At 37.8% G+C, this 25420-nt stretch overlaps 1 protein-coding gene across 6 annotated transcripts in view; it reads left to right on the top strand.

The window, feature by feature from the left end:
- LOC124267088 (serine/threonine-protein kinase D3-like) overlaps positions 1-25420 on the top strand; it is a 123750-nt gene that overhangs the window by 92708 nt on the left and 5622 nt on the right. For 4 of the 6 annotated variants that reach the window (XM_046701925.1, XM_046701923.1, XM_046701928.1 and 1 more), the window contains 12 exons: positions 4413-4466; positions 10006-10132; positions 13881-14004; positions 15074-15151; positions 15514-15781; positions 17252-17298; positions 19888-19963; positions 20378-20484; positions 21899-21955; positions 22309-22413; positions 23290-23388; positions 24051-24135. In XM_046701925.1, coding sequence (XP_046557881.1) covers positions 4413-4466; positions 10006-10132; positions 13881-14004; positions 15074-15151; positions 15514-15781; positions 17252-17298; positions 19888-19963; positions 20378-20484; positions 21899-21955; positions 22309-22413; positions 23290-23388; positions 24051-24135 — 1227 coding nt within the window. The remainder of the gene's footprint in view (positions 1-4412; positions 4467-10005; positions 10133-13880; positions 14005-15073; positions 15152-15513; positions 15782-17251; positions 17299-19887; positions 19964-20377; positions 20485-21898; positions 21956-22308; positions 22414-23289; positions 23389-24050; positions 24136-25420) is intronic. The other 2 variants (XM_046701926.1, XM_046701927.1) reach the window with 1 other exon arrangement.

The raw sequence follows: 25420 nt of genomic DNA, 5'->3' as shown, positions 1-25420 counted from the left end.
GTGCTGGGGGTTTATCACATAACACTGATGGCAAATTGGGATTCTGCCCAAAAACTAACTGGTATGGGCTGTATCCATGAACATTCTGTAGAGAGTTCTTGGCCATAAAAGCCCAAGCCATTGCAGTTTCCCAGTCACAATCATTTTGCCGTTTCACTTTCAGCAACATCTGTGTGAGTGTTTGGTTGTGTCGTTCCAATAGTCCGTTACTCCAAGGGCTATAAGCAGCAGTGGTCATCACAGTGATATTTAAGTTTTCTGCCATGTCCCCTCCAATGTCACTGTACAATTTTCGTGGTGGCCCATGAATTCCAATCCAGTATCGAATGAAATTAGTAACAAATTCTGAAGCTGCCTTCGATCTGGTTATGCATCCTTCGCTGAAGCCTGTGAAGTCGTCTATGATGTGAAGGTACCAGATGCCCTGTCCTAATTCATGTAGGTCAACAGCCACTGTTTCGTTGTATTCTGTCGCCAGCGGAAACCCTACAATTGGTTTGGCACTGGGTCTTTTATGCTGCATGCAAATGTCACATTTCCGGACGATTTCTTCTAATATGGTGAAAGTCTCTACATCCTGACTTCCTGCACTCTTCAACAGCTGTTTTAGTCTATCACTGGACGCATGCCCAAACTGGCGATGAAGTTTTGTTAATGTCTTTTTCTTTTCTTCAGTTGTCATACAGTCAGTGACCTTAAGTACCTCATTTTCTGTTACAATCTCTTCACTGGGCTCTCTTTGTTTTCTTCTGTTTAGGATATTGACACAGTAGTGACCACTTGATGTAAAGTCTAAATCCGCAGGCTGTCCAAACATAACTGCACTATCATTCATCAGATCGAGAATGGTTCCAGCTTTCTTTAGAGATGACTTACTGAGAATTAAGGGCAAGTCTACCTTAACTACTTGTCTCAATATTACAAGTTGTTTTTCCAATTCTTGCAGGCAAAGAAAGAGTCTGATAAGAATACACAATATTTCCATCGCCGAACTTGAATGCCTTGTTGTTCGGTTTCTTCTTTACCAAATCTCTATCTTGACAGTCAATTTCAGACATGAAACTTTCAAGCCACTTCTTTCCACAGACAGTTCTGGTGCATTCCGTATCAATAATTGCCGACCCCTGAGATTCTACCACAAAAATTTCAAACTCTGTCTTGTTCTGTTCTTTTGTGAACAACATTCTCAGGCACATTGTCAGAATCAATTTCTTCTGTAAAGCCAACTGATTCTTTCTTCTCTGGACAGTCTTTTACCCAATGCTATGTACTCTGACAGACAGCACACCGGGAGCGTTTTCCAAACTTATTGATAGAGTTTGTACCTCTTGCTAGTGCATTATTCTGTGAGTTGCTCGAGCTTGAACTGTTCCTGTCATAGTTTTTTTTGTCATAACCTCGATTCCTCTGTCCTGACTTATGTTGGGTCCAATATGCAGATTCTTGTTTTATTTGGATAGCTTCTGTTCTTGTGTTCTGGTTCATACTACCCCCAAAGATTCTTTTCATGGCACTCTTCATGGAAGCAAACGACAAATCTCCAGATGCTGTGAGTGCTAATTGTCTTTCTTTTACTTCTAAATTGCATTGTCCAATAACTTGAATGCTAATACTGCATCTGATAGAGTCATATCAAACTTTTTTTACCTGTTGTACCTCTGTTCGAATTCCAAAATATATTCTGTCATATTCACTGTCCAATTTCTTGAAATATTCAAAGTTCGAATAAGCTTCATATGCACTTTCTTTCTTTTCTTTCAAGAATGCACCATCCAAGGAATTAAGAAGCGTATCCATTCCATTTTCATTATCTAAGTCGTTGGCTGGAATTTCTAGTGCTTTGTCTCTCGCCTTACCTGACAATGATAATGTTACCGCTAATGCCTGCTTCTCGGGTTTCAGTTCGGTAATTCTCCGCCATATTGCTATCTCAGTCTTCCATTCGTCATACGTTTGACTTTCGAACTTCGGTGGCATTTTGTAGAATGTAGCCATTTTCTGTTACCAATACGCACACTTTCACTTTCTGTGCCCAATTCTTTGGTTACGCTCTGCTACCAATGTTAAATTGGCTTTATTCAGTTCATGAATACCAGATACAACCTTGCACGCCATGTGCTTGTGCTCGACAGTCCATAATCTCCGGAAACAGGTGGCACTCACTTTGAGGCATCCGGTCATGCGCTGTTGCATTCAAAGCATGTAAACTTCCGGTTTGGGGATATATTACGCTACTTAACACCAAACACAATATTTTTTATTATATAAGTTTGTCAGTGGTTTAGTTTTGAGGTACCAGTAGGATAATTTTCTTGTACCATTTTGACCCAGTAGTACAGGATTAAGATGATCATTTGATCACTGTTATGAGTCTCATGTTACCAATTTCATGACTCGGGGAAAATGATTAAGGTCTATATGTAATTGTGGGTAAAATGATTCAGCCACCAATTTAATCCCAGATTACGAGAATAAGAGTATGGTTTTATGAGAATTAGGGTACCCACAGTGATTCAAATATCTGATCACTTGGTAAGGGTATTTACTAGCAAGTAGAAACATTTCAAGTATGACATTGACCAAAATGCAGCTATTTCAGAACCGAAAAACAAATACTTGCGGTATAGACTTTGTATATTAGATTTAGCTTTACCAAAAGATGAGTTTTCATAGCTAATGACCATTTTATGAAATTGTATGTCAGAGAATTTGTAATGAATGTTAGTTAATGATATGATGAAACCTTCTGTACTTCACATTTAGGGACAATGAAACATGATGACATCATTCTGTGACCCGGCAAACTTGATATTTGCATGAGTAGCATGCCATGAATATGTAATCTTCATGTCATTGCTGACTCTTAAGGCCATTCCATTGTAGTACACGAATATTGGGATAATCAGAGCTCCAGATAAGTTGCCAGTTTGCATACAAAACACAAAATAAATCCCTATAAACCAATGGATTTTGAATTGCTTATAATGACATATGCATGAAAATATTACAATCCAATGATGAAATGTCGTAACAATTTCAGATGGCTTACCTGTATGTGTTTACGGCTCTATGTCTATATTTAATGCAGGCAGTATGTATACATGTAAGCTGTTGCTGTGAATGATGCACTGAAGTTCTGTGTGTTACTGTAACTCAGATACAGCTGTGGTATTGCTGTGGTACACATACAGTTTGTGACTAAGAACATTACCTTAACTGTTGCAGATCAAAAGTCACCTGAAACAGTATCTTAAGTAGAATAATGTTTTGAAATAATTCACTTCCTGGTTTATAAATATGCAATAGACTTGATCCAAGGAAGTAGAAAAAAGCATCACTACTAAATGTGAAAAACAATATGTTTTGATCAATTTGATTGGCAACAGATATGACAATATGTCGTAAATACCTAAAAACTGAAACCATTTTTTAGCTCTGGTTATTGGATACACAGTAACAATAAATTGGTGCTAGTTTTTGGACAAGTTGCTTCCATAGCATAGTCAACTAAAAGCCAAAATTATTTTTGATGAAGATAAGTGTAGCTTGTTGTAATGACCTATACTGGACAAAAATAGTTAGGGATATATGTAAATTTTGAAATTATGAATAATGATCTATTTATTCATTGACACACTGCTAAAATATCAATCATAAAAATACCAATATCCCTAACTTATTTTGTCCAGTATATATTACAAATGACAATGTGTCAGACAGAGCTCTAATGCTCTAGTGACAATGTGTAGGCTCTTGTGTATGAAAGTCCTCATTAAAAAGGTTCACTGTACATGGCCAATACATTGGTAATACCATTGGTCTAGAATTAGTTTTCAACAACCCATGCTTGTCATAAGAGGCGACTAACGGGATCAGGTGGTAAGGCACACCACCATGGTTGACACATGTCATCATATCCCAGTTATGTAGATCAATGCTTATGCTGTTGATCACTGGATGGTCTGGTTCAGACTGGATTATTTATAGACCTCACCGCCATATAGCTGTAATATTGCTGAGTGCGCATTAAACAACAAACCACCCAAACCAGTGGTGTAGATAACTTCCATGCTGCCTCATATAGCTGGAACATGATGTTGAACAACAAACAAACATCTTCATCGAAACAGAGGGTTGGGGTTTTGATAGACATTGATGTAATACAGGGATGTTGTACAGGATGAATACATGACACCTTGGAATGGAAGGTGCTCAACTGACTGATGGAATGTTTGATCACAGGACTTTTTGCCAAAATTCATACATATTCATGGACAAGAACACCCTTCAAGGCTGAAAAGGGTTTGGTCCATGAATATGCATGCCTTTGGTCTCGAAGGATGGTTTGGTTCATGAATATGCATGAATTATGCAAAAACTCCTGTGGTGTGATAGCCATTGTTTCTCTGCAGACACACAACAAATAGTCCGAATAGATGACTATGTAGAAACATTTGGCAGTCCAGGTTGGTTGATCACTTGTAGTTAGATATGAAATAACATAGATGCTTCTAGTAGTCATGCTATTAAAATATTGTTTTCTGATTAACACCTGTCTAAATCTGTTCTACTAAATAACACAGTTTTGTTTCATGACAGTTATAGAAGTGAGTTTTGCTCAGAATGAAACACTACAGGTACACCCAAGTGGTTTAAGGTACTGTTGGGTAGAGTTGTGCCCATTAGCAGTGCAAGGATCACAGATTGGACTCCATTATAACCCTTGGTTTGGAAATACATATTCGTGGCTCTGGGTTTCACCAAAATGTTACCATGACCTGTATCATGTTGACATACATCCTTCATTTATCTCACAATCTGTGGTATACCTGATATCTGTTCAAAGTAGCATTATACACAAGTAGCATTCCACACAATTCACTCACTCTTGGCACAGGTTTCTACTAGATGAAGATTATTGAGATCCAATGCTTTCATTTTTTTATTTTGGAGAGTAATTTTGTTGTCTGGTGCCTAGAATTAATTACATGCTCATGATCAGGAAATCACAACAAAGACAAATGTAAGAAATTTGCAATAAAAGTAACTCTAAGATTTAAACCTCTAAACTAACACATCTGTTTAAGAAAGTAAAAATCCAATCGTCTTTCCATCCCTGCTTAAGGCTTTGTTCTTGGAGGCAATGCTGCATTGCCATAGCAAAGGCGGAGCATTTCATTTCAATTTCCATTAAATTTTTGTACTATGTCAGTGTGCACTGAAAAGGTGCAATGACCGGATAACACAGTTACTTTCCCTGTTCTCATGTCGTGTTATAAACGTGGCGGTTGTAGGAGTTTTTGTTCTTACCTTGACATGTGCAAAGTTTGTCAATGAAAATATGAAATTTGCAGTGAAACATCTGGACAGTTTCACTTGTACGTATTTACCGTAGACTATATGAAGAGTTTAAGAACATGGAGTGTCTTTGTGTTGTAAAATAACCCAGAAAATAGCAATTAGCTGTGCACACATTTTCCTTCTGATATTCCTGGCAATCGGTTGAGAAATACCCAATAAGAGAAATTGTGAATTCCGCACTAGGGAGATGTTACATTTCAAGGCACCAACAATGTTAATCTAAAACATCAAATCAGTAAGTAACAGTTAGATGGTGTGATTTGAAACAAAATTCACACTTGATTTGTAAGAAATATTGAATGGAATCTTGAATAGAATTAATCCAATAAGTAACAATACACAATGAACAATTCCATAACCAAATAGCTTGCTTCGGATATTTGTAACTCACACAAGCAATATCTCCAGTGGAACACAGTTTTGGATGAAAAAATTGAATGCATATATGGTGCACACACCTGCACAGATGTATTATTTGGAAATATATTCTTTAGACAAGAAAATATGGCTATCAAATGCACTACAGTACCCTTTTATTTTTTTTATTTTACTGTAATGATAAAAAAAATTCTTATTGCATACATTCAATCAGATAGATTCCATGATGATTAGTCGTTTGATTTGCAGAAGCACAAAAGCTTCATCTTCTAGCCTGAAAAGTTACCATGGTGACCACCAAGAGCTGCATCAAGTTGCACAAAGAGTCAATTTATCAGGACAACCTGTGCTTGTCATACAATGTGACAAGTTGATCGGGTAGTAAGGCTTATTGCCTGCCATCGTACCCTGACCTGAATAGTTGCTTATCATATCATTCACTGGATTGTCTGGTCCACCCTTGGTTATTTGGAAAGTGCAGGATTAAAAAAACAAACAAAAAACACCCAGAAAAATGACCCAAACATTCCCAGTTTCAACTTTAATTTCCAAATATGAATAAGATATATTTGAATTTCAAAGTCATTCAAACCTTAATCTATGATTAATTCCATCCTTCGTCTGAAAAACATTATGGAATACTACTTAGATAGGACTAATTATAAGTAATGGTCATCAGTACTCCTTTCGCTGCACGTAACAACGGAAATGACAGATGTCACTGTCAGCGTCGAGTGGCAGATGATTTGTACTTCCATGTATATTACATAGTATCTACCCTTGTTGTCTCCTTGACACACTAGGCAAGTGATACATCCTAGAATAGTAGGCACCTTCGGTCTCATCAAATCTGAAAATCAATAAATGAACATCATTTGCTACTGTCTCTTAGAAGGAGGCTATCTTGATATGACATGAAAAAGTAGACTGTCACTAATTGACATAATGTGTAGGTACCATTAACAGACAAAGAAAATGAATGCAACCAACTAGTTTGTTATTTTGTTAAATGAAGAGCTAACCTAAAAAAATGAGGAGCGCTTTGAATTTCACATGGTGGCTTGAGGGCTTCTATATATTCCTTCACTTCCTCCTGTTCTTTTTCTTGAGATCTCATGTTTAAGTGCTAAGTAAGTTTATATCAGGAATTATTTGCCCAGAAGAAATTTTCATTTCAAAACTCTAACCTCAGGCCATTGTCGAGTTGCAACTTTAACATAAGTAACTTATTATCACAAGTAATGTTAACACAAGTACTTTGAACCAAATAACACAAACAAAAGTTCATCACTGACTAATTAATACAACCAAACAGATGATCAAGGACTGAATTTCAGACATGTTTAAAGTTTCCTGTTTATATTTTTAGGCTTTGAAAAATATTAGTACCTTCTACTACCTTCCTTTATTTATATCATTTTTTTTTATTTCTTATATTATTCCCATCTTTCCAAATCTATCCCCTTAAACATGAAGGATGGAATTAAGACATGTATGCACAACAAAGTATATATTTCTAAGATGGAATTTCTTGAAGTCATTAGTTAATATTCCCTCCAAAAACATTTTTTTTTTTACACGTACCACTTACTCATATTTAACAACAGACACAAAGTATCTAATCTGTCGAACTCTTCCACTGAAAGAGTTGTTGGACTACTAGTACATCTGTTACATCTGTTTCTTTGCATTTGAAGTTACAACCCTATCCATATGGAGAAACATTGTGTTGGTATTTCCTAAAGGTAACGGATGTTTGGCAAAAACAAATATTAAGAAGGGTATGGTGCTTAATCTTTGCTCTGAGTATGCTACATATAAGTTTTGAACATAGTTTACAGGTATCGCCTTGTGTCCATAGCCGGTATTTCTCTTTCTGCAGATTATTAGCCTTCTACCTCAGTTTTAGAGATACTTGATTGGTACTTCACCTAGAGTAGTAGTTTGGGTTACACAACTTTGAACAGATGTCATTTGTATCACATTGTGTCAGTATAATGAAGGATGATGGAAGCTCAAGTGTCACAGGTTCTCTGATGCCTTGGTGCAACAGGTAAAACCCAGAACACAGGTGTGATGCTGATGAATCAAGGATCATAATTAGAACGCCATGTTTGCTTTATTAGACGCTATTCGCTGGTTCCTTATTGATGCCAGGTCATTTTGCCTTCACAATAAACAAGACAGGAACTCTAATAAAGGCCTGGTGTAGCGTTTGGTGAAATAAATGATCCCTGTCACATGAACTTACAGCATGTAATAAGTACTCCCTTCACTTAATTATGATAATTTCCTGCAGATATACCATTTGTAAGAAAAACCGCAAAGATCCGTGTTAGAATTGATCTTCAGCAACCCATGCTTGTCGTAAGAGGCGACTAACAGGATCGGGTGGCTCGCTGACATGTCATCGTATCCCAATTTCTGATATCACTGGATTGTCTGGTCCAGACTCGATTGTTTACAGTCTGCAGCCATATAGCTGGAATACTGCTAAGTGCAGCGTTAAACAACAAACCAACCAACCAACCCTTTGTAAGACTGTAGAAGTTAGGATTTGTAAGGTATAGCTAGTAATGAACAAATTACATGACAACCTCAAACAGGCACTAAGGTAATGTCCCTCACTTGGGTGTCTAATAGAGGAAGTATGGTATATTCTGACACTGCTTAGGAAGGGAAATTGCAAAGCCTTAGACATTGCAGTGCCCCACCTCCTATTAAAAGCTCCTATGCCAGGATGACTAAACATACAGTGTTGTGGGGAAAGTAGCAGGAATGTTAATGGTATGAATGGTTTTAGTATGAATATTATGAATGTTTCGGAACATGTAAATTATGTAATAATCTTAATTAGAGAAGGAAACAACAGTATATCTAATAGATATCAAGCTTTCATTGAGTGTCAAGGTAAAATATCTCTTACATTCATAAATGATATTGATATGTAGCATATTTCTACTAAATATTTCAGTTGGTAATATTAACACAATGCAGCAGTCGATGTTGTTTACTGACTGTCAACACTACCCTTTGCTTATTTGTGAAGCACTAACTACCAGCTAACAGCTCTTGCTACAGCTCACCTATCTGCCAACTCGTCAGTACCTGACCTCATATCCTGCAGATCACTGCTAGCATTGCCAGTATACGCTATGTTAATCTTGTTATCCAGTCTGCTTTACTTGTGTAGTTTTGTCCTTACTTGAATATGTGTGTTTTATATTAAAGCTAACATGAGTTTCTCTTATTTCTCTCATATGTTTTATATTTATGTCATTTGTAAATTTGAGTAAGATTATTTTATTTTGGGTCATAATTTCTGTCTTTAGGAAAGTATTATCTTATTCAACTTACATGCTACATGTTAGATACTGTTGATGGGTATGACCATCTCATTAAGCAAAGCCTGGGGTTGCAGTTGTTATGGACTGTTCTCTATGTGTGAAGATCTGAATGACGATACGAGTCAGAAATGTCCTTCAGCAATCCATGCTTGTAGAAAGAAGCCTCTGACAAGAGGGGTAGTCAAGACTTGGTGACTTGTTCCATGCATGTCATCATGTCACTGTTGTATAGGTCAATGCTCTTAATGTCAGTCACTGGATTGGGGTTTTCCAGATTTGATTATTTAAAAACTACCATCATGTAGTTGGAATATTGCTGAGTGTGGCTTTGAACAATGAAAAGAAACAATGGGCCTTTTTTACTTCCAGTGTGTTATCTTTCTTTATATTAATGCTTGTTATTATTTCCACAGTTTGAACAGTGTTTTCAACAGTTGTGTTAAGTCTATACAAATTTAATAAAATTCAGATTCTGTGCATTTTGAAATATTGAAGTAATAACTGAACCAGTTTTCAGGAGATAGTCAGACTCTGTTCGCTACTGATCTGGATTGGTTTTTTTCCAGTTTTTAAATTCAAATCTAGTAACCATCTGGAATTACATGATGAGTTATTTGACCTGTTTTCAAGAGAATTTAATTTATATAGAGAACAAACTATAAATTATAAGTGTCCTTCATGTGAAGTAGGAAATTATATGACCTAACAAATTCAAATTAATTAGAGTGAGTGTTGAAAGTTGATCAAAGATGTTCATTGGTGGGCAAAATCAGTATTCAGAATATTAGTATGGGGTAGTAGAGTATAAGTTGAATATAACTAATGTTGTTTGCTGAAGATATCCTTTAATGTTTTACTATTTGCAGATGGATCAAGTGCTAAATTATTATGTGTATTTTTATCTTTGCTTCAAAAACAGAAACTGAGAGCTTGATTGAGCCAGACATTACTGAAGGTGACCAAGATGAATTCTCAACTCATGGTGATGAAAACTGCCAACAAGAATTTGAAGAAAATGAAGATGGGCAACAGAAGCCCCCTCTGAGGTAGCTTGTATAGTATTCTCAATCCCATTATTTGTGTGTTTTGATATCATATCAGGTGTAAGCACCTCTTGTGTCAGGTATTGGCACCCTTTGTGTCAGGTGTGTCCACCCATGTATCAGGTGTGACTACCCATGTATTAGGTATGTCCACCCATGTGTCAGGTATGTCTACCGCATGTCTGGTATGTCCACATATGTATTAGGTATGTCCACCAATGCATCAGTCCATCCATGTGTCAAGTGTGTCCACCCATATGTCAGGTGTGTCCACCCATGCATCAGGTGAGTCCATCCATGTGTCAAGTGTGTCCACCCATACATCAGGTGAGTCCACCCATGTGTCAGGTATGTCTACCACATGTGTCAGGTATGTCCACCCATGTGACAGGTATGTCTACCACATGTGTCAGGTATGTCTACCACATGTATCAGGTATGTCATCATGTGTCAGGTATGTCCACCCCATGTGTCAGGTATGTCTACCATATGTGTCAGGTATGTCTACCATTTGTGTCAGGTGTGACCACCCATGTGTCAGGTATGTCTACCACATGTGTCAGGTATGTCCACCCATGTGTCAGGTATGTCTACCACATGTGTCAGATATGTCTACCACATGTGTCAGGTATGTCTACCCATGTGTCAGGTATGTCATGTGTCAGGTATGTCTACCATTTGTGTCAGGTATGATCACCCATGTGTCAGGTATGTCTCCCACATGTGTCAGGTATGTCCACCCATGTGTCAGGTATGTCTACCAATTGTGTCAGGTGTGTCCACAAATGTGTCAGGTATGTCTACCCCATGTGTCAGGTATGTCTACCGTTTGTGTCAGGTATGTCTACCACATGTGTCAGGTAAGTCTACCACCTGTGTCAGGTATGTCCACCCATATGTCAGGTGTGTCCACCCATATGTCAGGTGTGTCCACCCATGTGTCAGGTATGTCCATCCCATGTGTCAGGTAAGTCCATTCTTTGTGCTAGGTATGCCCTCCCTTTTATGTCAGGTATGTCCACCCATGTGTCAGGTATGTCCACCCATATGTCAGGTGTGTCCACCCTTTGTGCTAGGTATGCCCACCCTTTGTGTCAGGTATGCCCACTCCATGATCTACAATACCTATGCCTTGTAGTCCACAATCTATGAATGATCACTGAACCATTGTAGTTACTGTCACAAAACGCAAAAGTTGTCATTTAACCAGCCCCTACCTGAAATCCCCCATGGTGTAGTTCACTAAAACAAATTCGTTAGCAGTTTGTTCAGAGGCATCAATGAAGTGTTTGCAGCGCTTCTCTTCTAACAGTGCTTGTGCATAAATAAGCACACCTATTTATGTCTTGTTGATGACTGTGTATGACAATCCTTCACAGGGTGCATGGTGAGTTCATGTTAATATAAGATCTCACTGCTATTTGTAACCGGTATGGATGGGGTACTGTGTGTCATGTCAATACAGGAATAATTGTAGTAGGTGGTAAATGACTTGTATTTCAGTTGAAAATTCAGTTTATGGCACATTTTACCTCTTGAAGACAATTATGTGTGGGAGCAAGTTCTTATGTAGTTTAACGCCAAGGATTGTAAAACTCAAGTTGAAAATTTTAGCTGAAGGCATCTAATTGGATGTCAGTCCCTTCCATAGCCAAGAAGTTGTTTTCTTCGTGTATTTTTGCCAGATATGACAAACCCAACCTTTAAAAGAAAAGTATTATCTTTCACACTACAAGTGGCCCTGGGTAGGTTGTTATGGCGTTCACTAGTGTTGGGAATTGGTTAAAATCTCATAATTGATGATTGGTTTATTACAACCGATCAATCATCGAAAATAATTGGTTAGCGTCATTTATGAAATTGTCCTGGTTATTTTTGTTTGCACAAAAACATAAAGAAAAAAACATGTAGTTCTTTGGGTTTTTCTGTTGCAAATTGCACATCTTTAAAGGATGACTAGTATGTTAGGAACATAAATTTCTTGGGGCCTTTAAGATAAATTCAATCATGGCTTGGAACGAGCTTGTACTGCTCATGAAATGTAACAGACAAAACCAACCTTGTGAAAAATATTGTTAATGCAAAAAGTGTTCCAGAATTGTTTGTGTTCGATTATGAGAAAACATGATCGATTGCTTGGCCGTTTAGTCACTGCTACCAATCTTCGATTATTTCAATTAATCGGACCACCACTAACGTTCACTCATCATGCTGAAGACCAGGGCCCGTTTCACAAAGCTCTCATAAGCCTAAGGTCTCATACCTTTTCTTGTAGCTTTCGTATCTCCTAATCTGTAACATCGAGAAAAGTTACGAGCTATATCACAGCGGAAGAACACCAGAAATGAAGCCCATTTCTGGTGTTCTTCTGCTGTGATATAGCTGGAATATAGCTAAAAATAGAGTAAAAGCATACTCACTCACTCATTCACTGTTAAGGACATGCATAACTTCGTTTATATTCCTTTCCCATTGTGCAACAGTTGGCAGTTTTTGACTATCGCTATACAAATTGCACTTTGGCTTTTCGGAGTCAAGCTTGCATGTGCATTTTTCGGTGCCATTTTGCGTTCTTTGCAGTTTCCTTTAGTAATGTATTGATATATTTAGATGAGATGTAAATATGATCTGTTATTATAATGTTATCTTCTAATCCCATATATTTGGAATATTGTATCCGTTTTATATACTGTACTAAGGTCCACATTCTCAAAGAATGTACCGGAATATCAATCTGTCACACCAGTGTAATAAGACTGTAACAGCAGGTGGTAGTGAAAGGTTTATGAAAGGATATTATATTGCAGGTAATTTGTGACATGTTAAAAACCTTCTAGGACAGCAGGTTAATAAATCAAGTAAATGAATGGTGCATGGTGAATGAATTATCTGTAAAACCCACCTTTGCACGTACTCATCATCAGATTATGTCAACACATATCACATAAGCTTGGATTGTGCAAAAATATGTTATATAATTACTTGTTTTGTAGATAACCCCAGAGTACAAAACAATAATATTCATGCATTTGAATATTATTTTATCAATAATTGTTTTTGAAGTGATCTCTTGATATTGTCTTTTTGGTTACAGAAAGTGAAATAAAGAATGTATGATTTCAAGAACAAGTTAAATAATTATTCCATTCCTAAAATGATATATTTTTCGATCTCTGAAAAGACTTTAAAGAGAATTGAAAAACATGTTTTATAATTTGCATACAATTTTAGGTAGGTCATTCCGTAGACCAAGTATTAAAACTGAATTCTTCTGTACAGGAATAGCTGCACCCACAACAAGAAATGAAGTATTAGTGTGTAATCAACATATATCCTGAGAGTAGACACAGTCACTAGTCAGCTAGTCAGAGATGCATTGTTAGTGTTATCTTACCTAATCTGAAAATGTTAGGATGCATTTAATGGTTGATATACATGACCTGAGGGTTGTGAGGCGGTGTAGGGGCTTTTGTTTGATTCTCCACATGGGAATAATGTCAGTTCCATTTCTGGTGTCCTATTGCTGGAATATCAAAGTGATGTGAAACTCTCCTCCCTCCCTCCCTCCCTCCCTTCCTCCCTCCCTCCATCACTCACTCCCTCCCTCCATCACTCACTCGCTCACTCACTTCACTCACTCACTCCATCACTCACTCACTCACTCCATCACTCACTCACTCACTGATATGTCTGTTATCTGAATGTCTGATAAACCATAGCCATGTACTGACCTATTGTCTGTTGTGTGCAGTCCCACCCAGAGCAGCAACATCCCCCTGATGAGAGTGGTACAGTCTGTCAAACACACCAAGCGGACTGGGTCCAAAATCATCAAGGAGGGGTGGATGGTGCACTTCACCAACAGGGATCATGTTGTAAGTACAAGTGGTGACAGCAATGTCCCAAACCTAACCATGATTGGTGTACAGTACACTTTTACCAGGTTGTATATATTTTGTACAACTCTTTCCATCCTGACAGATTGTATTTGAACTAGGGAGCATTTCTTCCAGTATGCAAGTGACTAGGTATAATCTGTGGAACAAAATGGACCGAATTGGCTCCTGTGCTGTTACCAAGTACCTCCAACAGAAAGGACAATCTTTAACAGCCATCCATGCAGACATGTCAACTTTAGGGCATAATGCTTCTTCCATTGCTGTTGTGGGCAGGAGAGTTCAGGAAGGGAACAGTGAGCCTGAAAGAGTATCCAGTATCAGGGAGGCCTTCAAGAGGCACATACCCGTGAAGATCCGGGTTCAGATTGATGTTCAGTAACCCATGCTTGTCGTAACAGGCGATTATTTACAGACTACCGCCATATAGCTGGGACATTGCTGAGTGCAGCATAAAACTACACTCACTTACTCACTCAATCACTAAAATGGCACCACTAAGTTAAATTGTGATATGATTGTGGAGAACTCACCGCGTATCACTATTATTCAGCCCACCCATGAAGATCCAGGTTAGAATTGATCTTCCACAACCTATGCTTGTCATAACGGGATCGGGTGTCCAGACTTGCTGAATTGGTTGACACTGGTCATCGTATCCCAAATGCATAGATGGATGCTCATGCTGTTGATCACTGTCAGGTCCAGATTTGATTGTTTACAGACAGCTGCCATATAGCTGGAATATTGCTGAATGCTGCATTAAACAACAAACAAATATCATTCAGCTTGCTCTTTATGCAGCTGAAGCTGGTGATCCCAATATGGTTCACATCAGAGCTGTTGCCTAGGCTTGCTGCGTCTTCTTCCCTACAATGATTCCTACTGATATCAGGATATCAAGGATTTGGAAATCAGTGTTACTGTACATGGATTTCACTGTCTTATTGATATGCCTATATTTTTGTATTAATTGAAATGGAACTAAGATATTAGTGTTTTGAGGAATTTAAAAATATTGTTTTGAAAACCCACCTTTTTCTTTCAGAGAAAACGACATTATTGGAGACTCGACACAAAAGCTATTACTATGTTTCTGAATGAAAATACTTCAAGGTACTTCAAGGTAAGTCACCTTTGAGTAATACAGGATTATTCACGGGACATATAGGAATAGATGGCCTGGTGGTGTGAGGTTCCATAATTCCGCGTCGTTTCCTAAAGCCATGCTAGGAACTGATAAATGTGAAACTTCGATTCCTCGTGATCTTGATCATCGGTTTCTCAACACCGTACCCATGTTTCTGGGTTTCGCCAAAGAGGAAATTGGGTTAGTCTATTTCAAAGGTTTAAAGGGGTACTTGATGTTAGCTTCTAGTGTACTGGAATATGGAGTCCTCTTAAACAGCTTAAATCTGAACACTGATGTCTTAAACAACATTATTGTGGCTCACTCACACCTGATATGTTGAGTATATTTGTTACCAGGAGATTCAACTGAACAGCATTGAGGGGGTAGAACCTGCTAAATCTAAACACATTGACCCCTCCCGACCACCACATGTCTTCGAGATCCGAACATCGAATGCTATCTATTGCATTGGGGAAGACCCAACATTTGGACATCAGGAGAACAACATTGTATCATCGACTGAGAGTGGAATCGGTCTGGAGCAGGCCAAACATTGGGAGCAGGCACTTAGACAAGCTTTGATGCCTGTAACTCCAACCTCCAGTGTCATGAGCATGGTGGGAGGTGAGATATGTTCCATATAGGAATGGTTGGAGGTGAAATATACATAGTATATAGAGGTGAGATATATGTGTTTGTAAAGGAATGGTGGGACGTGAGATATATGTGTTTGTATAGGAATGGTGGGACATGAGATATATGTGTTTGTATAGGAATGGTGGAACTCGGTATTTACAGACCATATAGCTGGAATTTGCTGAGTGTGGCATAAAACAACAAACAAAATAATCAACAGGAAACAACTGACTCTAAATAAGTCATTTTATTAGTATAATAATCATTAAGTGTCAACATACAAATTAATTGATAATTGGTTGTTCAGTGATGATTAGTTAGTTTGGATGGGACCAAGAATTGTTACTACACCCAGCACTAATGGCTCATCTATGGAGGGGGCATGCGTAGCTCAATTGTCTAAAGCACATCAAATTGCTGAGTTGAATTGCTTCGGCATGCCAGAAACCTATGACTTGGGGTTTAAAAGTGTTTTTTTACCCAGAATATGTTTTAAGGTCTGTCAGCACTGTGGGTTTAACCAAAGTAGTTGCTTTGCTGTTTAACGCCGCTCTCAGCAATATTCCAGCTGTATGACTTTGGTCTGTAAATAATTGAGTCTGGACAACACAATCCAGTGATCAACAGCATGAGCATCAATCTACACAATTGGGATACGATGACATGTGTCAACGAGCCTGACCACCCGATCCTGTTTGTCGCCTCTTACGACAAGCATGGGCTGCTGAAGACTAATTCTAACCCGGATCTTCACGGGTATTGTGCACTGCTGCTGCACAGAGAGCTGCTTCAGTCTAGACTTTTCTTCCTCATTTAGCTGACTGGCTCTGATTAACACTGGAACATATATAGAATAAACATCTGTAAAAGGAACAAGAGATATCTCAAACTGCTATAAAATCCAAAATTTATTTCCCATGTATCATCAGACACATTTATACAGACAAACTGCAACAAATTCTCTACAACCAATTAATGTGTATATACTGCGGATAGACATTTAGTCCAGAAACAAGTCCACTACCAATTATGATATCGTGACATGTAGCCTGAAATGAGAAATCTTTTCTTGATAATTGGGGGCTTTTTTGCAATCAACGTCAGGTTGCAAATCGGTAGTGGTATTTTTTAACCTACATGATTATTGTGGGAATCATTTATTGTCTTATGTTTCTTAATATCTGGGATAACCTTTTACATAATTACAGCATGTCACTGTTTGGGTAAAATATATATATTATTGAAAATATATATAAGCTTAAAGTGTTCATCCCTTGTCTAGGTTGACATATTTTTTAGTATTATTCCCTGAAAATATTAACAGACTAGGCAGAAAAAGAAAATAGTTGTGATCTGAAGTTATAATTGTAATTCATGGTTTTTTGCTAGTACATGTGTCAATCAAGTAATTGTAAAACAAACAGCAAATTTGAAAGTGAATGTTCCATTGTCTTCCAGGTGAAAACCAGAACAATGGCACAGATGGAACCGCATCACAGAAACCGGTATTGTATATACTGAAACTATTTAATTAAAATGTTTTTAAGGCAAAGTTCCTGTAGAGATTTCTGAAAAGTTATTCTAATTCATGAATTCTTATGGTTCTTTCATGAATGTCATATTTAGTGGCCCTTATGGTAAGCATGGGTGCAAGGTACCTTAATTGGGTATTGGGTGATGAGCCTTTGTGACTAGGTTGATTCAATATCTGTGTCAAAGGTCACATACAACCAAAAAACACAAATATCACTTATTCATGACATATAATATACATTGCTGATTATGAAAAAACTTATAAACAAAATTATAAGCGTACAATCGCAAATCAAAAGTGCAATATTTTGTACTTGGGTTTACTTCCCTTGAAACGAAGCACCCGGGATACCAAACCCAGTCAGAGCGGGTGGGTGTGCACTCAAGTGTAACGAAGACTTTCATTGACTGGTTCATTTGCCGGTGCCCTCACAGCTCATTGTGTGTGTGTGTGTATATAGAGATGTTGGGTTTTGTAAATACACGCTCAGTTTTTGTGTATAACATTTTGCAATCAACAGACATCATAACATGTCATGTGTACAGGTATCACACCTGCCTGTCTGTGTAATTACATAATGTGACGGAGACCGAATTCGGGTGCAAGAGCCATAAATCAATGCGTTTTGTTTATGGTGTATAGCCTGATAGGTGTTAAGTTCAAATTGCATGTGGTCAATGATCGAAGTTGTGTATTGCATATTGCAATTAGGAGACAGGCAGGCAGACACATAGGTGTCAATAAAACAGACAATGAGTGACAAAGACATATCTATACCACAGTTAGAAATTCTGTCAACGCTAAATAATGACATTGCTTTTAAGTTTCCAACTGAGAAAGTGACTCGGTAAGAAGAACGTGTGGTGAAATAGACAAATGAAATTACATAAACAGTTAAATCGGTAATCTACTGTCATAACATATAAAAAGCTCGCGCCTGTGAAATATCAACAAAACATTAGAAAAATAGCTCACATCAAAGCCTTCACCAAGTACTCACCACCAGCGAAGGTTTTCCATCACAGGGATTAGATTTTAGTGTGTAGTCCTTCAAGTAGCCTGGATACCGTGATGTTTGTGGTGATGTTATAGTAGATATAGTTGATGTTGCTGAGGAGGTTAGGCATACAGCTGTAACATTTGCTCACCTCATTCACTTTAGTCGACTCAGAAAGTTAAAAAAAAAATGTTCACATAGTAATAGTATTATAAGACGAGTATATGGATGGCAACCTCTTCTTTATTGTATAACACAACGTTTCTGCAAGAAGTAGCCCTGAAACGTCATGTTATACAATAAAGAAGAAGTTGTCATCCTCATACTCATCTTATATATTCATCAGCTTCTAAATGCCTCTCAAGAATCTCGTAATAGACCATTGCATAAACTTCAGTATAGGCATCTATATCTATAAACATCTATAGGCTTTAGTTATGTTGTTGTACATCATTCATGACCAACTCGTGTTATTCCGGGACAAGCCGAATAGCGACTCGTGCCCCTCTGGAAGGATTTCATATTGGCGTAGGAACATCAGAACTTCTTCAAACAGGAACGATAACTCTATTCCTGTTTGATTCCAATGGTACTTAATATGACCGAAGTACTCAAACATTGTATTGCTGTTTTTGTTTTTGCTATTTATTCTAAAGAATTAAACCTCCTTGGTACAACTAAAAGAAAGAAAAATATATATATTTGTTAAAGACATATTCTGACGTAGTTATTACCAGATATTCACCTTATATTTCCAATTATATTTCTGAAAAGGGTTTGATAATCACAAATGGGATTTGTTTTATTGAGTATGCAAATAAAATTTGTAAAAAACAAACCCGCTACATTAAATCCCATAGCAGAAACTCAAAAAATGACTTTTATAATATTTCTCAAACTGAACCATACGTGTAACCTTGCTGTCATACCACAAGTGGACTTTTAACTGAATTCGCTGAAAAATATATGAATGACCACAAGAAGGTCAGACTAAAATATTCCCAGAGAATTGAAATATATGCCCAATGTTAAAGATTAAAGTTGATTAGTTACATATAGATATAATATTACTGTTTTGAAACTTGAAGCGATTTATAATTACATTTGCTAAAATTGTTGGAAGCGCACGTACAATCTCCATAGCAAGCCCGCAAGATCGTTAGAAACACCCTCAGTTGGACCCATGAGAGCCGTTATGTCAACAAACGCACGTGCATGTATTTGAATCTCTCACCGTCAATCGCATGATTCTTATCAATAACACCATAATAGGCAGCAAAATCCTGTTAGCTAAGTTCTTTGTACTTTCAATAAGACGATCTATATTTTTCTTGATTTTTGAAACAATGACTTAATGCCATAAACGATTTAAGTACTCAGGATTATTTTTACCAAAGCACCGCAGTCATTTACGCGCGTTCTGTTTGGTTTGTCGTATTTTCGCACATAACAAGCATTGAGAGGGGGACGAGTCTTCTTGCAGGTTACGGAAAGGGGCCAGTGGTGACGAATGGTTACATGTGAGTATGTTATGCATATTTCATCCCTGATCTGCTTTTTCAGCCAGATGTCAGCCAGCTGTACCAAATATTTCCAGAAGATGTCCTTGGGTCTGGACAGTTTGGAATAGTTTATGGAGGTATGGAACCAGCAATCTTCACAATTCAACAATAAAATTGATTTTATGACATATTTCATCATAAATTTTAGTACTTGTTAATTTTTTGGAATTTTGTTTGAGTGGCATTCTAGGAGTTGGTGGAGAGATGACAAATCTTTATGGATGATCAACGTCTTTATTTTCACAATAGCGACGTTTCGGTATAGCTTCTTATACAGTTTTCAAGCATATGCTTTGGGCTGGACAGGATCGGTATAGCTTCTTATACCATTTTCAAGCATATGCTTGGTATAAGAAGCTATACTGAAACGTCGCTATTGTGAAAATAAGTTGATCGTCCTTAAAGTTTTGTCATCTCTTGTTAAATTTGTTGCAATTAAGACAGTTGTATGTTGTCTGAGATCAAACAATAAGTTGTAAGTGAATATACAGGTCGACATCGGAAGACATATCGGGATGTGGCCATCAAAGTCATAGACAAGATGAGATTCCCCACCAAGCAGGAGGCACAGCTGAAGACTGAAGTCTCCATTCTGCAGGTGAGAATTGATTAGTGGCAGTGGCATTCTTGGACTCATCCCCCTTCTTCAGCCAAGGTTACAAGATGCTTTAACTGACGCAGAAGCGTGGAAAGAACATGGTTGACAAATTCATTGAAGAGAAGTGTTTTTGTTAATTGTTCAAATAGAGTGAATTTAAAATTGAGTTAATGTTCATTGGTTGTTATGAGTATCAATATGGGTATTATTAGTTGATAAGTGTTTTGATACAGGTATTATGGGTTGATAAGTGTTATCACTATGGGAACCACTGGCTGATCCCAAATGTAGTCCAGGGTTTTACCATGACATTTGAAACTATGGGTCCAGAGGATCTGCAGTGTCAAGGGTCCGTACAAGAAACATGAAGTGAGGTGAGGTGAAATTGGGTTTAACGTCATGCTTGAAAATATTTCGCTCATATGACGACGTGCATGTGTGTGTATGTGTATGTGCGGCTGCTTGTACTAGCCCAGACTTAAGCTGGTTTTATAGTGCTAGCCCACTGAGATACCATGCCACAGTGAAGCATGAATATCCCACTCAGACACCTTATACTGACTCCGAGCCGATCAGTCCATGTTGTACCCATTAAGGCCGAGCGCCAGGCAGGGACCAACAAGTACCATATTTTAACGTCTTTTGGTATGAGTGTATTTTTACGTCCGCTTCGCAAACTTCAAGGGATTCAAGTGTTCCACTACCATTTGCAAGGGAAAGGGATATAAGCAAAAGATCATGAGTCAGAATAAGTATAAAAATATCAACTTTACTTGAAAAATTACATATCATTTTCTGCATCGATTTTATACATGTGTTACTGGATGTACATTTCTACATCATGTAAAGACCGCCTCCGTGGTGTAGTGGTTAGAGCGTCCGCCCGGAGTGCGGAAGGTTGCGGGTTCGATCCCCGACCGCGTCATACCAAAAGACGTTAAAATATGGTACTTGTTGGTCCCTGCCTGGCGCTCAGCATTAATGGGTACAACAAGGACTGGTCGGCTCGGAGTCAGTATAATGTGTCTGAGTGGGGTATTCATGATTCACTGCGGCATGGTATCTCAGTGGGCTAGCACTATAAAACCAGCTTCAGTCTGGGCTAGTACAAGCAGCCACACATACACATACACATGCATGCATGTCGTCATATGAGCGAAATATTCTCAAGCACGACGTTAAACCCAATTCCACCACCACCACCACATCATGTAAAACCCTGGAGTATATAGAGACTAGATATGTATTGTTATGACAGGTTATATGATAAAAGGGATATAAGCATTTGAATGGTAACAAAGGAGGAGGGACATGGTTAGAAGTTTGCATATTGTTTGAGATATGAAACAGGAAAACTGTACAAGGAAAATATTAATGCAAGTATTTGATTTATGCCATGTATGTCTTGTTACAGAACCTGCATCATCCAGGAGTTGTCAACCTGGAGCAGATGTTCGAAACACCAGAGAGGGTAGGCACATCAAAGAATGGGTTACCATAGTTACTAGTCTGTCTCACAGTCCCTGAACTACATTACTTTCCCTCCTGCCTAGCCCTCCCTGCAATGCTAAAGCTCTAAATGAAGCAAGTCTAGATTTCTGCAATTTTCAATATAAATGGGTATATTTGTTACTCTCAAAGTTGTATACATTCAGAGACTAAGCGTTAGTCTACAAAGTTACTGGCAGAAAAGGACATTGTATTCGTGGTATACAACATGATATGATGAGTGAAAAGGAAAACATACAACTTTATGGATAACTTCTGGTTGATGTGATGTTTTGATACAGATTCTTATGCAGTTGTCCTTCCCTTGTGTTGCAGATCTTCGTAGTGATGGAGAAGCTGAAGGGAGATATGCTGGAGATGATACTGTCCAGCCCAAAGGGTCGACTCAGCGAGAGAGTCACCAAATACCTCATATCACAAGTAAGAAGCCCTATGATGCCCAAATAAGGGAATAACATCTCAGTGGCACATTCTACCCAGATATATTAAGTGTTGTAATTCACTGTACAGAGTTGCATCCCTTTGGCATGTCAGGTTCCAGAGATCATATAGGTTTGAATCCCAAATTTGTCTTCATTGTGACTCTTTGGTTTGTCACCCTATATCTAGTCTCATGGATTTCAGTAAAGTGGTAAATGTCACCAAAACGCATATGAACAGGCTTTCTTCACAGATTGAGCTGTGGCATAATGTTATAGCTCTTCAAAGAGAAGTTGAACCAAACTCACTCTGTCCAATCGGGTGGTCCATATATGACATATTTGTGATGAAAAGAAAGTGCATAATGATCTTTATCCTACCTCATGTGAGAACCTCAATCTCTGATTGGCCCATGTGACCCTGAACAATGTCCATACACACCACCCACCAGGTGGATAAGTTTTTCCGAGGGCCAATCAATGCCTTATACCCTGCTACATGAATATAGCTTGCGTCCACTTCAGTCGGTACATGTCACCCCTGAACCAGTCTGTTTGGATTTTGACCCAGTTTTGTTGTTGTTATGAATAAGAGATGTTGGTGCTTTTTCTGTTTGTTTTTATTGATGATATGTTGAAACAATTGGTAAGATAAATGCGTCATCACATTCGTGGAGGTTGACATTGGGAATTGTCAGACCCACGCTAGGTTTTATCAAACGAGCAGGATGTGATAACTTATATTGTCTACACCTTATGAAGGCTTATGGATTGTCCAAGTTTGTAAATAAAATTATTGCCAACTACAATTTTACTTGTTGATTATTATATAATTTTTGTTCCTTGGCAATTGCTTCAATGAGAGTACTTTTTTCAGATCCTTGTTGCCTTAAAACACCTACATAACAAGAGCATTGTGCACTGTGATCTGAAGCCCGAAAATGTACTGTTGTCATCGGAGACTGCATTCCCACAGGTAAGAATAGCATAAGGGAGGTAACCCATTTAATCAATTTGTTATGCCAGTAAGCAAGAACAACCCATTTACTTACTGCCTCATTCTAACAGCATATTCATATGACTATTATTTTATTGCCACAACTTACTATCATTTTCCCATGAAATATAAGACTCCAAATGTTTAATTGGCATTCTGGAAGTTGGTGAGAAAATAACAGTGCATGTAAAGTTAGGTATTAGACTTTAACTTTAGACTCTTTAGATTCTTACACTGTAATCAAGCTTTAGCTTTATGTTGATAACAATTTAAGAATCTACATAAGAACTTTGCTCTATGCATTAAACAAGAAATCAAGGACTTTTGGCTGTCAAGGAAATACTTTTAAATGATTCATTGAAACCTTCAATAATGGAGCATGATGTTTTGAATAAAACAACTGAAAAACTCAATTGTTCATGAATGTTTATTTGTTACTCTGGGGTAAGTTCTGTTTGTTTTATTTCAGTTTAGAACACATTTCCATGAGGTTTGTTTAATTAACTATAATATCATTCAGTGGAAGATACTTCTTGTTTGTTTGTTTGAATGACAGATAATATCAGGATTGTTATACCAGGATACAGATGGGAAATTAAGGTATTTGCTACAGGGAGTGAAGTTTTGCTTTAATGTTTCAGGTCAAATTATGTGACTTTGGATTTGCAAGAATCATCGGTGAAAAGTCTTTCCGTAGATCTGTTGTTGGTACCCCTGCCTATCTTGGTGAGTCGTGTCACTTGTCAGTTTCTCACATAATTAAGAAAAAGATAAGGTTCCACCATCTGCATCATTGAAACTTAATGTGAAACTGTATGGAAACACTTTCATTAAAGCTTGTAGGTTAAAATAATCACACCCCTTAAGTGTTTATACACTTGAGTACCCGGGTTAGAATTGGTCTTCAGTAACCCATGCTTGTCGTAAGAAGTGACTAACGGGATCAGGTGGTCAGGCTGGCTGACTTGGTTGACACATGTCATTGTATCCAAATGCATATATCGATGCTCATGCTGTTGATCACTGGATTATGTGGTGCTGACTTGATTATGTTTACAGCCCACATCCATATAGCTGGAATATTACTGAGGGCGGTGTTAAACAAAAAAACAAAACAAAGTAAACTGTTTATCTTAATTACTTCAGTGTGTTGCAAGCCTACATGGTTGCCCATTATAGAAGACATGAGTATGTAATCGCCATCTTGATTCATGTGGCATGATAGCTCACTTTGTCCAGGAAGTAACGGCACATAATCTTATAACACCTTCCTCAATGTTTCAGCTCTTAGACTTGCATTATAGTATTACAGTGTTTCTGCCCCTTGGCTTTCACTGTGCAAATAGCAGGTCAATCTTAAATTTTCTGGCCATACATTGCCAAAACCTGTTAAAAGTTGTGCCTGTTGTTTACCTGCTTTTCACTGAGCATTAAAGTATTAAGGGGATGACACAAGGACTGACTAGCTTAGAGGGTAAAGCATCTTAGGGGTATGCAATTTAAAATACAACATTGCATTAGACCGGACTAGTAGGCCTACAGACAAACTCACTCTGGCATGCAAATAATCTAGAATGGGACATTAAACTCATCACCTTGCCTTTTTTGTCTGTTGGACAATATAATATTTCTGCTGTTTTGGTTACATTGTGGTTCAGCCAACATGCTTATGCTATCTTATTCAATGTCTCAACATTATATGTTACGCTATGTGGTAGAATGTTGTACAAATTGAGAGCCCCAAGGCTTCAGTCTTAGGCTTACAGTAGGTTGTACAATCTGAGAGCCCCTAGGCTTTAGAAGAGTTTTCAAAAGTTTCACTCCCAGGCATACAGTTTGGTGCACAATCTGAGGGTCTCTGGGCTTCAATAAATTAGTCTGTTTCAGTCTCAGGTTTACTGTATGTTGTACAATGTTTATACATGAGATACATTGTGCAATGTTGAATATTTAGCCTTACTGTATGTTGTACAATGTTTATACATGAGATACATTGTGCAATGTTGAATAG

The sequence above is a fragment of the Haliotis rubra genome, unplaced genomic scaffold (assembly GCF_003918875.1).
Source record: "Haliotis rubra isolate DU_JTF1 unplaced genomic scaffold, ASM391887v1 Scf13, whole genome shotgun sequence".
In the NCBI taxonomy this organism is placed as follows: Eukaryota; Metazoa; Mollusca; class Gastropoda; order Lepetellida; family Haliotidae; genus Haliotis; species Haliotis rubra.
This window is presented reverse-complemented; position numbering and strand designations above follow the sequence as displayed.